Consider the following 13,799-nt stretch of genomic DNA (forward strand, 5'->3'; position numbering starts at 1 on the left):
AAAAAAAAAAAAGAAATAGCATGTCCCTCAGCAGACGTAAACAAGGGGGAGAGTAGTGAAAGGTAAATCTAGAGAGGTACAACATAAGGCTGGGCGTTGTAGGCCATGATGAGGAGTTCAGAATTATTTGGGGTGAGGTAGGAAGTCAATGGAAGCTTTGAGCAGAGGAGCGATGAGATTACTTATGTTTTTGAAAGAGCACTCTGAGTGCTCTATGGAGAATAAACTGGTAGGTGGGGTGCCAGAGTAGGTGAAAAAAGAGAGTGTTAACTACACAAGTCTGATTGAGAGATGGTCAGGAAGGCAAGAATGATCCAGCAAAGGAGTTTGAGACAGCAAGCAACAATAGAGCGGAGGAGAGAACCAATAGAGTGTCCAGAAATTAAATGAATAGATCATTTCATAAAGGAAGATGTGAACCATGTCTGATGCTGCTGACAGGTCAGGAAAAATTGATCATTGACAATATGGAAGTCTATGGTGATTTTCAAAAGCCATTTTAGGGGCATAGTGGAGATGAAAGCCTGCAATGAAAGAGTTCAGAAGCAAGAGGTGATTTAAATCTGGACAGCTATATTTGGAAAGAACAAATGTAGACAACTTTCAGGATGTTTTACTCTCAGTGGAGGCAGACAAATGGAATGATAGCAGTGAGATGGTAGAATCAGTTTTATTTACAGTTGTATAAGTGATGTCCTTCAGTATTTAAGAGGAGATGAGTTCCAGTGCAGAATTAGTGGGATTGGCCTTGGGTGCAGAAACTAGTCATCTGTTGAAATAGTATGGAAGGCAGAAGATGTAGTTAGAGAGTTAGATAGACGAGGAGATCAGTAGTGAGAGTTCGAGGACATTCTTTTCTTACTTTATTTCCTCTATAAAATTAAAAGCAAAGAGATAGAGGGAAGGAATATTGCAGATGAGAGAAGAAAGGAGAAATTATGAAAAGAGAACAGTAAATAGAGTAGGGAATATGATCAAATCTCCAAGTAACACTAAGGAGACCCATTTCAAAGGAAGAAGAATAGACAGGTAGAAGAAGTAACGAGGAGCAGGGGGAAATCTGCCACCATCATCAGGTCCACTGCTTTGTGCGCCTTGGGAGGGAAGAATAGGTACAACTAGGGATAGTGTGACCAGGGAAGGAATGTCCTGTGGGTCAGCCAGGGAATGGTTATTGTAAAATGAAGGAACATTATCAGTGTAAGCATTTGTTTTTGGAGTTTAATTCCAGGAAAAGATGATGCTAGGCAAGTATGCCGTTTTATGTTGAATCCTTTTTTATAATTAAGTTGAAAAAATAATTTATCCGTAACTATGATATAGGATATATATATGCATGTGTGTAGTGTTACATGTTTTTTTTAACCAAATATGCTTTAAATGGAGCTTAAAACATTTTATTTAAACACTTTTCAAAATCCCAATTCTAGGTGTATTGTAAAGATCACTGGTGACATGACAATATCATTTCCAAGTGGAATTATTAAAGTCTTCACTAGCAATCCATCTCCAGCTGTGCTGTGTTTCAGGGTGAAAAATATCAGCAGACTGGAGCAGATTCTTCCAAATGCACAACTTGTGTTCAGGTTTGTGTGCTTTTGTTTTGAGAACTGAAATTTCTTTTTGAGAAATACTTTCCTTCTTCTTAGAACAATAATATTTAATTTGAAGATAATACCAAAATTATTTATTATCATTAAGCAGCCTTGTACTATCTTTTATTTTTGGTGATGGTGACAGTTATTTTAAAATCGTCTTAATCCTTTTCTTTCTCCACTTTCTTATCTTTCAGTAAACTTCTGCTGTTTTCCATTCTTTATCCCTAAATCTTTGTTTTCCCTCATCCCATCTTTTGATTCATTTCTACTAGTCTTTCCTAGGTCACCAAATTACTACACAGAGGCAAAGGATAAAGATAAGTCAAATAAAATAACAATAATATTTCTTATACATACAGTGATTCATCACAATGTGATTCTAACACAAAAGATTTTTGGATGAACATGCAGGCTGTTACTATCTACCTCAAGAAGCTATCAGAGCAAAATCCAGCTGCTTCTTATTATAATGTGGATGTATTAAAGTATCAGGTGAGTGTTACATCATTGTAAGAATCCTAAATTTAAAAATTAACAAATAGACTCTAGCATGTAATTAAATGAATAAATATGTCATAGGCAAATGTTCATTCCAGGAATGCAAAGCTATTTTGAAATTAGAAAATCTGTTAATAAGCTAGTGAAGATTTGATAATTTTCACCATCTACTTGTGATTAAAATACCGAGTAAATATAAATACATAAAATTGTCTTTACTTGGAAAGACCAGCAGTGTCAGTCTTAATAATGAAACACCTATTCTAAAGCAGTCAGTTAAAGTCAGGAGTGGCAAAGACACCCATTATTCCTTTTAGTATATGAGATTTTTCTGGGTGTGTTAGCTAAAAGAGTAAAATAAACAGAAATACCTACCAGGAAAGAGGAAACAAAATGATCATTATTTACAAGTGATATATTCCCGGAAACTTCAAGAGAATCAGTGAAAACTATTTGATATAGGAGGATTTAGTAAGGTGGTCAGTTTAAAAATTAATAGAAAATGAATAACTTCTAAAATGATGGTTAGAAAAACTAATGGAGAAAAATGTTCACAATAAAAAATTAGAAACATAACACATTCTCTATTGACCTGAATGTTGTTAGAAAGGTGTCCTTTATACATCTAAAAGAACACTCAAAAAGTTCAGCTGATTCTAAATTAACTTATAAAGTTAACATGTAAGTTAATTATCAGAAACTCAGAGTTATGTCTCTAATTCTGTTTGGAGACTTGACAATCATTTTCAAGTTCTCTAAAGAATAAAGCCTGGGGCTCAGCCCCCATAGTACAGTGGTTACAGCTCTGGCCACACACACTGAAGCTGGCAGGTTCAAACCCAGCCTGGGCCAACTAAACAACAATGACATCTGCAAAAAAAAAAAAAAAAAAAAGGCCCAGGCGTTGTGGCAGGCGCCTATAGTCCCAGCTACTTGTGAGGCTGAGGCAAGAGAATCACTTACACCCAAGAGTTTGAGGTTGCTGTGAGCTGTGACACAACAGCACTCTACTGAGGAAAACATAGTGAGACTCAGTCAAAAAAAAAAAAAAAAGAATAAGAATAAATCCTGGAAGAATAAGTCAGATGATAATGAAAAATTTATTATGAGGTGACAATATTTAAAATAATTTGGAATTGGCACAAGAATTGACACCAAATGAACCAAACGGATTAGGGTATCCACATATGAATCTTAAGAATAAATGGAAAATTATATATATGACAAAGTAGGATTTCAGGGCAACGTGGAAACAATGAATTTTTCAAGAAATGATACTGAGGTAGCAAGCTAGACATTTGGGGAAAAAATTAAAGCTGAATCCCTAATTCACATATTTAACCAAAATAAAATTCATATGTGTCAAAGGTTTAATAATAATAAATGAAACTAGAAAGGTACTAAAATAAATTCTGGGAATACACAGTTGAACCTTGAACAACACAGGTCTGAGCTGTATGGATCCACTTATATGCAGATTTTTTTTAACCAACTCCAAACAAAAATACAGTATTTGAAGGATGTAAAATCTGTTTATATGGAGGGCTGACTAGGACTTGAGTATGTGCAGATTTGGGTATATGTGGGAGTCTTAGAACCAGTTTCCCAAGTGCACCGAGGGATGACTGTATAGAAGTCTGTGTCTGTGTGTATAAAATGTAGAGGACTTTTCTAAGTATGATATAAAACTCAGAAGCCCTGTAAGAAGAGAGTGAGATATTTTACACAGAAGTAAATAAATGTGTTTGTGCACACATGTGTATAAAAAATATTTGGTTAAAGCAAACCCTTAAACAGATTCAATATACAGTTGGAGGGAAGAATATTTACATCACATGAGACAGACCAAAGGACCTACCCCAAAGGGACCTTATAAAATGTCTAACTAAATGGTCAGATAACTTACGGAAGATGCACCATGTCAGTAATAAGGAGATCAGTGAATATTAAGACAATGAGGTATCAGTTTTAACCCATCAGATTTACAAAAATGAAAGATTGCTTTATCAAGTATTAACACATTAATTGGATGCAAATTAATAGAACCTTCTAGAAGATAATTCTGTTATAGATATAACTTTTTTTTTTTTTTTTGAGACAGAGCCACAAGCTGTCACCCTGGGTAGAGTGCTGTGGCATCACAGCTCATAGCAACCTCTAGCTCCTGGGCTTAAGCAATTCTCTTGCCTTGGCCTCCCAAGTAGCTGGGACTACACCACAACAGTAGCTGCACCCACCACAACATCTGGCTTTTTTTTTTTTTAAGTTGTAGTTGTCATTGTTGTTTGACAGGCCCAGGCTGGATTCCAACCCGCCAGCTCTGGTGTATGTGGCTAGCGCCTTAGCCACTTGAGCTATAGGCACTGAGCCTAGATATGACTTTTAATTCAACAATTTCACTTTCATAAATCACTCAAGTGGGCAAAGATGATATATAAAATGTATTTGGTTTTTTTTTTTGAGACAGAGCCTCAAGCTGTCCCCCTGGGTAGAGTGCTGTGGCTTCACTGCTCACAGCAACCTCCAACTCCTGGGCTTAAGTGAGTCTCCTGCCTCAGCCTCCCAAGTAGCTGGGACCACAGGCGCCCGCCACAACGCCTGGCTATTTTTGGTTGCAGCCATCATTGTTGTTTGGCAGGTCCGGGCTGGATTCGAACCCACCACCTTAGGTGTATGTGGCTGGCGCCTTAGCCACTTGAGCCACAGACGCCGAGCCAAGGAGCATTATTTGAAAACCAACTTAAATATATGCCAGCCTGGCTCAGTGTCCATAGCACAGTGGTTACAGCGCCAGCCACATACACCTAGGGTGGTGTGTTCGAACCTGACCTGGGCCAGCCAAACAACAGTGCCAACTGCAACAAAAAAATGGCCGGGCGTTGTGGCCGGTGCCTGTCATCCCAGCTACTTAGGAGGCTGAGGCAAGAGAATTGCTTGATCCCAGGAATTTGAGGTTGCTGTGAGCTGTGATGCTATGGTACTCTACCAAGGGTGACATAGTGAGACTCTGTCTCAAAAAAAAAAAAGTATGTGCCAGCAGAGGAAGAGATTAATTAAATGAATAACTGTAGCTGTTAAAAAGATTGAGATGGATTCATGTTTGTATATACTAGAAAGTCTGGAAGGATATGTACTACCATGTTAACTGTGGGCAGAAATTTTGTGTTTTATATACTTCTGTGTTATTTGAATTCTAATCAGGTAATTGTAATAAAATGGCTTATGAAAAAAAATGCCTTGTGTTTCTAACAAATAGATACTTAAAGAATGAAAAAGTACTGCCACTTAAGTTGTCTTGGTTTCTTAGTACAGGGATTCACTTATTTGACAGACATTTATTATTCAGGTATACTAATTGCTGGGATTAGGACAAGGATACAGAAAACCTAATAAGTAAATTATATTGTAGAGGGGTAGTATTATAGAGGGGAAAAAAGGTAAAGTAAGAAAAGGCAGATTGAAAATGCAATTTTCAGTGTAAATTTAAAAAGGGTGGTTGGGTCTCCTTGAAAACAGAAGTCATTTGAACAAGGAGCAGAAGAATCATAAGGAATTATACTATTTATTGAGAGTCATGTGATTAAAGTAAAACATTTCAAGTTGGGAGTATTCTAATCTCAGGTTTGTGGAACTTTATGGTGACCTATCCTTTTTTCTCACTGTAAACAAAATCTAAATTCTAATTAAGAATCTTAGAATTCTGTGTTGATAGCTGGGTATAGTGGCTTATGCCTGTAATCCTAGCACTTAGAGAGGGCAAGGAGTTCAAGACCAGCCTAGGCAACAAAACAAGACCCCATCTCTACAAAAAATAATAAAAATTAGCTGGGTGTGGTGGGGCATGCCTGTAGTCCAAGCTACTTGGAAGGCTGAGGCAGGAGGATTGATTGAGTCCAGGAGTTTGAAGTTGTAAGGAGCTGTGATGACAGCGCAGTCATATAGCCAGGGCAACAGAATGATACACTATTTAAAAAAACAAAAATCTCTGTTGAATGTTGAGAGTTCTCAAACTCTCATGCACAAATAAGAATCTCCTGATAACATGCTGATTTCTGGCACCTGTCCCTAAGCTTTTGAATTGGATTTTCTGAAGTTGGAGCCAGTGGAATGTGCATTGTAAAGAAGTACCCCAGCAGTTTTGTTGTAGGTAGTCCGACACATTGAAAGTGCCCTTACTCCTTTGAGATGTTTTGAAATTAGAAAATCTGTTAGTAAGCTAATTAACACGCATCTGTTTTACTCTGCCTAGCAACATAGTCCCTTTCTGTGGACTCTTAATGTTCAAGTAACCATGTCATTAACATTGACTTGTTAACGTTCCAGGCCAAAGATGAGTGTTTCTTTTTTCTCTTCAAAGGTGTCAGCAAATGGTATTCAGTCCACTCCTCTGAATCTTGCAACATACTGGAAATGTAGTGCTAGCACCACAGATCTGAGAGTGGATTATAAATACAACCCAGAAGCTATGGTGGCACCTAGTGTGCTTTCCAACATACAGGTGGTAGTACCAGTGGATGGAGGAGTCACAAATATGCAGTCCCTCCCCCCTGCAATATGGTAAATTAAATATATTTCTGAATTTCTAATGAACTTGTTATAATACCCAGTTTTTAAAAGCCAAGTTCTGAAAGTTGTCTTATAAGTTTGAATAGTTTTAGTGCACTTTCCCATAGAAACCCTGCTATAAAAGATGCTGTCCATTTTACTAGTCAAACTGTAGTAGCCTCACTCCAAAAAAAAACTAGTTTTACTCTACTACCTACACTTGAATGATTCCATTTCAGTTTTACCCTTAAGCAAATTGCTTAACCTCTCTAAATGTCTTTATTTTTCCATTTAAAAAATAAAAATTATTGTCTTTAAATATACCGTGTGACATATAGTAATGCCTGTTAGCATTCATCGGTATTAATATTAAGTCAATCCTATCTCTTAATAACCTCTCTTGTCCCCTCTATTAATATTAGTATAGACTTAACCACTCTTTATATCAGTCATCATTTAATGACTGATGAAGGTACTGAGCCACCTTACATAATTTAGTAAAGTTTCATTAATTGAGAAATGTACAATTTATACTATGTCATAAACATGTTCACCAAGTAATACTATTTAAAGTAGACTTAGCCCTGTAGTTGTCATAGTGAAAATATTTAAAATGTATTTATTTATTAATGTTTCATCATATATAAGTTACTGTACTAGATGATTGATCTGAAAACATTTGTTCTTACTACAGGAATGCAGAACAAATGAAAGCCTTTTGGAAATTGTCTGGTATTTCAGAAAAATCAGAAAATGGAGGTAAGCGTGTGCGTGCTTTTTTGTTTATAATGTAGTCACTGCAAGTGGACATTTTTTTTTTTTTTTGACCTGGGCTAGAGTGCCGTAGCCTCAGCCTAGCTCCCGGCAACCTCAAATTCCTATGTTCAGGTGATCCTCCTTGCTTCAGTCTCTTGAATATCTGGGAGTATAGGTGCCTGCCACAAAATCTGGCTAATTGTCCTATTAGTGGAGATGGGAGTTTCACTCTTGCTCAAGCTAGTCTAAAACTCCTGAGCTCAGGGGATCCTCTGCATCGGCCTCCCAGAGTGCTAGGATTATAGGATGGGCCACGTCATCCAGCCTAAAAGTGGACTTTTTTGAAGGCATGTTTATGGAAAGTTTCCGCCTGGAATTTCATGTCTTCAATTCTAGATGTGACCACTAGGTGGAAGTTAATATCTTAAATAAGAAAAGACCAGCTGAGATTCAATACACATATTTTTCCTAGTCTAGGTTGAGTATGCTTTCTCTGTAAGAAAAAAGAATTTCTTTTGCTATAACTTTTATATTACGCATTTTTTTGCTAATATTAATATAAAATACCTAATAAAGTAAATTTATTTATTTAGAGACATAGTCTCACTCTGTTTCCCTGAGTAGAGTGCTATGGTGTCAGCCTAGCTCACAGCAACCTTAGACTCTTGGGCTCACGTGATCCTCCTGCTTCAGCCTCCTGGTAGCTGGGACTACAAGCGGCTGCCACAATGCCTGGCTAGTTTTTTTTTTTAATTTTTAGTAGAGACAAGGATCTCACTCTTGCTTAGGCTGGTCTTAAACTCCTAAGCTCAATCAACCTACGTCAGCCTCCCAGAGTACTAGGATTACAAGGGTGAACCATCTCACGTGGCCTAAAAAAGTAAATTTAAAGAAAGAGAACTGTCTAATCCCATGTAGGTAAACTGATAACTAATTGAAACTAACACACTGTTTAGGTCATTCTGTTAATAGGGTTCTCCTGGCCCCCTAGAAATTATTTAAGAAGCTTCTAGGCTTTAAAAAGCCTCTTGCCTACTTAATCGTTTTCAGAGAATTTTTCCTGGTCATTTTCCCCTGTTAAAACTAACCATCAACAGCCTTTACTTCTGTGATAATTATTTTAAGAAGAAGCAAGTTAATTGCCGCCCCCCCCCCCACTAAATCTGCATCCCTTTATGCTGACAATGCCAGGCAAAGTCTCTACTAGCTGATCATTTCTAGTATCTCCCCTAACTCAGTTTATAATTAGGATATAATTACCAGGACAATCAAGTCTTTAACAATAGATATTCTCATTTTCCTTTGATCAAAGAGAATTCTCCTGCCTCCTTTTGAATGCCTAATTAGCCTCCAGTAATATTTCCTATTGAGTAGGTTTTTAAGATTTTCAGAATTTACTCAGCTTTTTCTTTTTGAGCATTTTGGCATAATGTGATCAAAATATAAAACATATCATAAATATTTCTTTATAAAGGACTATAAACTATATTGTCTGTTCATTTATACTTGCTATGTAGAATCAGACTTTTATGAAATAACCAAGTACTATTTGATATAATTGTTGATTTACTGTTTCTGTCATGCTGTTAGAGGTGTCTTAAATAAATGCTTATATCAAAAAGAAAGCAACTCAGAAATACCTATTTGGCATGATGTTAGACCAATAAAATTTTAAAAAGAAAAGTAAGTAGAAAATAGCAATATTGATAATAACTTTCCCATCCATACTACCTTGCATTATTTAACTCTCCCACCTCCATGATCTGGTATTCAGCAGTCATTTCTTTTTGACTTTACCTGACCTACATTCCTTCTAGAGTCTCCCTCTTGTCTGTCTTCAATCACTTCCTTCTCTTTTGACTCACTTCAACATGCTGATAGCATAGGCCTCCAATAGTGAACTCTTAGTATTAAAAGTCAGAGAGAAGCATGGATTAAAATTACTTACTTAGGCGGGGTGGCTCTCGCCTATAATCCTAGCACTCTGGGAGTCCAAGACAGATAGATCACCTGAGCTCAGAAGTTCCAGACCAGCCTGAGCAGGAGTGAGACCTCATTTCTACTAAAAATAGAAAAAGTAGGCATCATGGCTGGACTAGAAAAACTAGTCCCATTTACTTAGGAGGCTGAGGCAAGAGATCTCTTGAGCCTAAGAGTTTGAGGTTATTGTGAGGTATGATGCCACAGTAATCTACCCAGGGCAACAGAGTGAAACTCTGTCCTTTTATATATATATATGAAAAAAGATTACTTACTTAATGAAAGTTCAGGCTTACTGAATAAAGTCTGATTTGGAAGCAGGACTGTGGTTTATTTATGCATCTCATGTTAACACAGGACTGATGTTTAGTTTATGTGCTCATTGGGTTTTATTTTGTGTGAAACATGTTTTACCCTGTGTAAGTTATTTATTCTCTTCTTTGTAGGTTCTGGGTCACTCAGAGCAAAATTTGATCTTTCAGAAGGGCCTAGTAAGCCCACAACGCTTGCAGTGCAATTCCTCAGTGAGGGAAGTACCCTGTCAGGAGTAGATATTGAACTCATAGGCACTGGTTACAGGCTTTCCTTAGTAAAGAAGCGGTTTGCCACTGGTAAGTTTAAAGATTTCAAACTTTTGAATGTACATGGGAAACATTTATTTTTGTTTTTGATAAGGGGTCTCACTGTCATGTGGGCTAGATTCCAGTGGAGTCAAAGCTCACAGCAACCTCAAACTTCTGGGTTCAAGTAATTGAACCAGTAATTCTCAGCCTCTCGAGTAGCTGGGAATATAGGCAGGGGCCACCACACCCAGCTAGGAAAATGTTTGTATTCTAACTGTTACTAAGCAACTGTTAAGCAGTTTATAATCTAAAGACATGGACATTTTTTCTTTGACCCTTGGTACAAAGTGCCAGGTAGACACATCTGGGAAAGAGTGTACTTTCACTTAGTTTAGCTGAGCACCTCTGAACTGATTCTCATGTATTGTAAACAACAGGTGGGAGCTAGGGTTTTGTATCCGTAGCCACCATGAAAAATATCCTCCTCTGAGGGCATTTGGAATTGTAATTACAAAGGTCTGCTTGATGTTTTTCAGGACGGTACCTGGCGGATTGTTGACTGACCTGGGAAAGTGGTTTGGCTCAAGGGAGTAGCCCAAACTTGCCGTTCTGCATTATCTTTTCTTTCCAGACACTATTCTAACTTGTATGATGTCTTTCAAACTTAGTCAAATTTGAGAACTGACTACAAACATTAAATTGCACTTTTAAAGTGAGTCATTGAAAGAAATAGCACTGAAATGATTTTCTATGCTGTAAATGATCAACTGCAATATTCAGGAAGCATGTTATTCAAATTCTCAGTAAAAATGAAGTTTTCATAGGCTGAATTTTTTAATTATCTCCAGTGTCTATGTTGAAAAAAGGGGTTATAGGGTGGTATCAGGCTTAAAATTTCTGGAGAGCAAACAAAATAATTTAGCTTTCCATACATGTTTTTTGAATGGAAATTTTGAAGTTTGCTATTGAATATATAAAAACAGAACATGAATTCTAAATTTTGGATAATGTTAACTTAGAACACTCAATCAAATTGAGTTTTGTGCCATAAAGTAATCAGACCAGAGTCCAAGCTATATGCAAAAAATCTATAATTTGATTCTCATAAACATTAATAAAATATAAATGGTGTTTTTATATGATACTTTTAAATTGTCAAGTGCAATGTGTTTTAAAATAAGCTTGCAAAAGACAGCAGAGAAATTTACTTCTGCATTTAGTTAACTTTATAGGAGTTGTGATTGTTTTGATGAATTAATGCTATAGATTTAATTTATTTTTATATGAATTACATAATGTGTGCCTTTTAAAACAATAACAAAACCCAGAAATGTGCCTATTCAGTTTGTGTTCATTAATGTGCCTAACCTTTTTTCTCACAGTCTGGATCTTCTATTCAGAATTGTATAGTAGTCAAGCATTTTTATAAGATATTTGCAATTTTTGTACATACTTTTGGCTTACAATTGGGAAGGGAATTCATAGTAACTAAAGGATAACTTATACTTAAGAACCCTGGCTCACTTCTTTGGTGATACACTGTAGCCACTAGAAAGAGAAATAAACCTAATGGTGTGTAGTTTATGGGGGAAAAGTTACCTTCAGGTATTCAACACTAACTTCATCAAAAGTATGTGAATTTTAAAACAGTTGAATTCTGAAAAACTATACTGACAAATTGGTAACTGGCATTTTAGCTCTTAATTTAGCATTTCCCTTGACTGTGTTTGTCATTGAAAATTTATACATTTATTTACTGATGTATTGTGAACATGAGTTTTATAGTATTTTGTGAGGAATATATTTTTTAAAGATCAATTTTGGCAACAGAGGGAGAAGCACTGCTATTTGTTTTTATTTAAGCAATTGGGAAAATTACCAACTTATACATTTCTTAATTCTCACCTGGGAAAAGTAAGGAAATTATTTGAAATGAAGGATTTAAGGTAAGCATTTATTAAAATAAACTACTAATACTAAATAGTAAAAAAACATAACTTTATAGCAAATCCTGATTAATTGAAGAAATGAAATATTTTGGACAAAGTTTTATAGTTTACAAATGGGAATTTTATTTATGATGATAAATACCAGTTTCCTTTGTTTCGTATAGTAGAAGTGATAAATTGTGATATAATTTATATAAAACCACTAATTATTCTTTTAAGCTTTACAGAAAATAAGACCCCTATTAATACTAGACATAGTATTAATACTATGACATCTTGCTATACACAATACAACAGAAAATCCCACTCTTTGGCAATATATAACACAGTGTGTGCTTTTTTTATATATTCAGTGTTAACCCAATTCTGAATTTTGACTTTACTAAAGCAACATATAAGACACTTTGCTAAAATATTAATCATTACTAAATAGCAAGCAAAATTAGAATTTCTAACTCTTATGTTGTGCTCTTTTAAATATCAGTTACAGTCCCTTCCTGGAATTTCAAACTATAATCTGCTTTGCAATCAAACTGCTTTTATTGGGCAGTTAATATTTTTTTTATTGGAAATCAAACACTATTATATTCACTATGTTCACTTTTAATCAGGTGTTACCTAAAAATCTACAAATTAGTAAAATGGTTAAACTTCTGCACTTTCTTAATTACCACAGTCTTCATACCAAGTATTGATATATAAATTTGTATTGGGTACAGGTTACAATTTTGAAGCCATATGAGTTTATATTGATTTTTTTTTCCATTTAAAAATCCACTAATGGTGTAAAAAAGACCAGTAGATTTTCAATGGGAAACATATCCAGCAAGCTGGTTCTTGCTTATATATAGTGATAAACTTTGTAGCTGCCTCTTTAACCAAGAATTTGTAAACACAACTCTAACCAATGTGAGTTTTTAAGGATTGTTATTTACTACTTTGGGTTGTAATTAGAACAATGCACATCTTCTATCTTCCAAAATTTTGTAAATATTTTTGATTTTTTTCATAAAATGTAAATTTTACATAAAAGTTGTGCCCTTAATAAACATGTAATATATAATTTATCAGTTGGTTTATGTGTCTTTGTATCCCTAGTGATAGTGATAGCTATGTCATTGATGTTAGGACAAAGCAAGCTGGTCAAGCAATGAGTAGATGGTTTTGAACTTTGTACCACTATTTGAACAAGCATTCAGATTAAACTGTTATTTCGTTTTCATTGGTCATATGCAAAACTTTATTTGGACTATATCCAAAAATTGTCAAAATTGTGTAACAAAATTGTTTTTAATATATTTTAAAATATATGTGAGACTAGGCATGGTGGCTCACACCTATAATCCTAGCACTCTGGGAGGCCAAGTTGGGTGGATTTCTTGAGCTTACAAGTTCGAGACCAGTATGAGGAAGACCCCATCTCTACTAAAAATAGAAAAATTGAGGCAAGAGGATTGCTTGAGCCCAAGAGTTGGAGGTTGCTGTGAGCTACAATGCCAAGGCACTCTACCCAGGATAACAGCTTGAGGCTCTTTCTAAAAAATATCTATATATACACAGACACATATTATACATATTATATACACACACATTATATATATTTAAATTAATGTTGAGTTTTAGCAAAGACTTTCCTCTCAACCAATTGCTCAGAACATAATCTAAAAATCATAATTTTCTAAACAGCTAGTCAGGAACATCAAACTTTTTAAAATACAATAGTTTTTTTTTTTTTGAGACAGAGCCTCAAGCTGTCACCCTAAGTAGAGTGCTGTGGCATCAGAGCTCACAGCAACCTCCAACTCCTGGGCTCAAGCAATTCTCCTGCTTCTTTTTTTTTTTTAAGCATTTTATTTTAGATACAAGGTAATCTTTTTTTATTGTTGTTGCGGTCTTTGGCCAGGGCTGAG

The 13,799-nt window shown here is 35.6% G+C and overlaps 1 protein-coding gene across 2 annotated transcripts in view; it reads left to right on the forward strand.

The window, feature by feature from the left end:
- Positions 1-12,956, forward strand: part of FCHO2 (FCH domain only 2) — a 135,879-nt gene extending 122,923 nt beyond the window's left edge. Inside the window, exons 21-26 of one of the 2 annotated variants that reach the window (XM_003785902.2) lie at positions 1,431-1,586; positions 1,958-2,090; positions 6,454-6,653; positions 7,336-7,400; positions 9,824-9,988; positions 10,477-12,956. In XM_003785902.2, the coding sequence (XP_003785950.1) occupies positions 1,431-1,586; positions 1,958-2,090; positions 6,454-6,653; positions 7,336-7,400; positions 9,824-9,988; positions 10,477-10,499 (742 nt within the window). In that variant the 3' untranslated portion in view covers positions 10,500-12,956. The remainder of the gene's footprint in view (positions 1-1,430; positions 1,587-1,957; positions 2,091-6,453; positions 6,654-7,335; positions 7,401-9,823; positions 9,989-10,476) is intronic. The other variant, XM_023510920.1, reaches the window with a different exon arrangement.
- Positions 12,957-13,799: the final 843 nt, after the last annotated feature.

This window comes from Otolemur garnettii, unplaced genomic scaffold, assembly GCF_000181295.1.
Source record: "Otolemur garnettii isolate 467f Iridium unplaced genomic scaffold, OtoGar3 scaffold00017, whole genome shotgun sequence".
NCBI classification, from domain to species: Eukaryota; Metazoa; Chordata; class Mammalia; order Primates; family Galagidae; genus Otolemur; species Otolemur garnettii.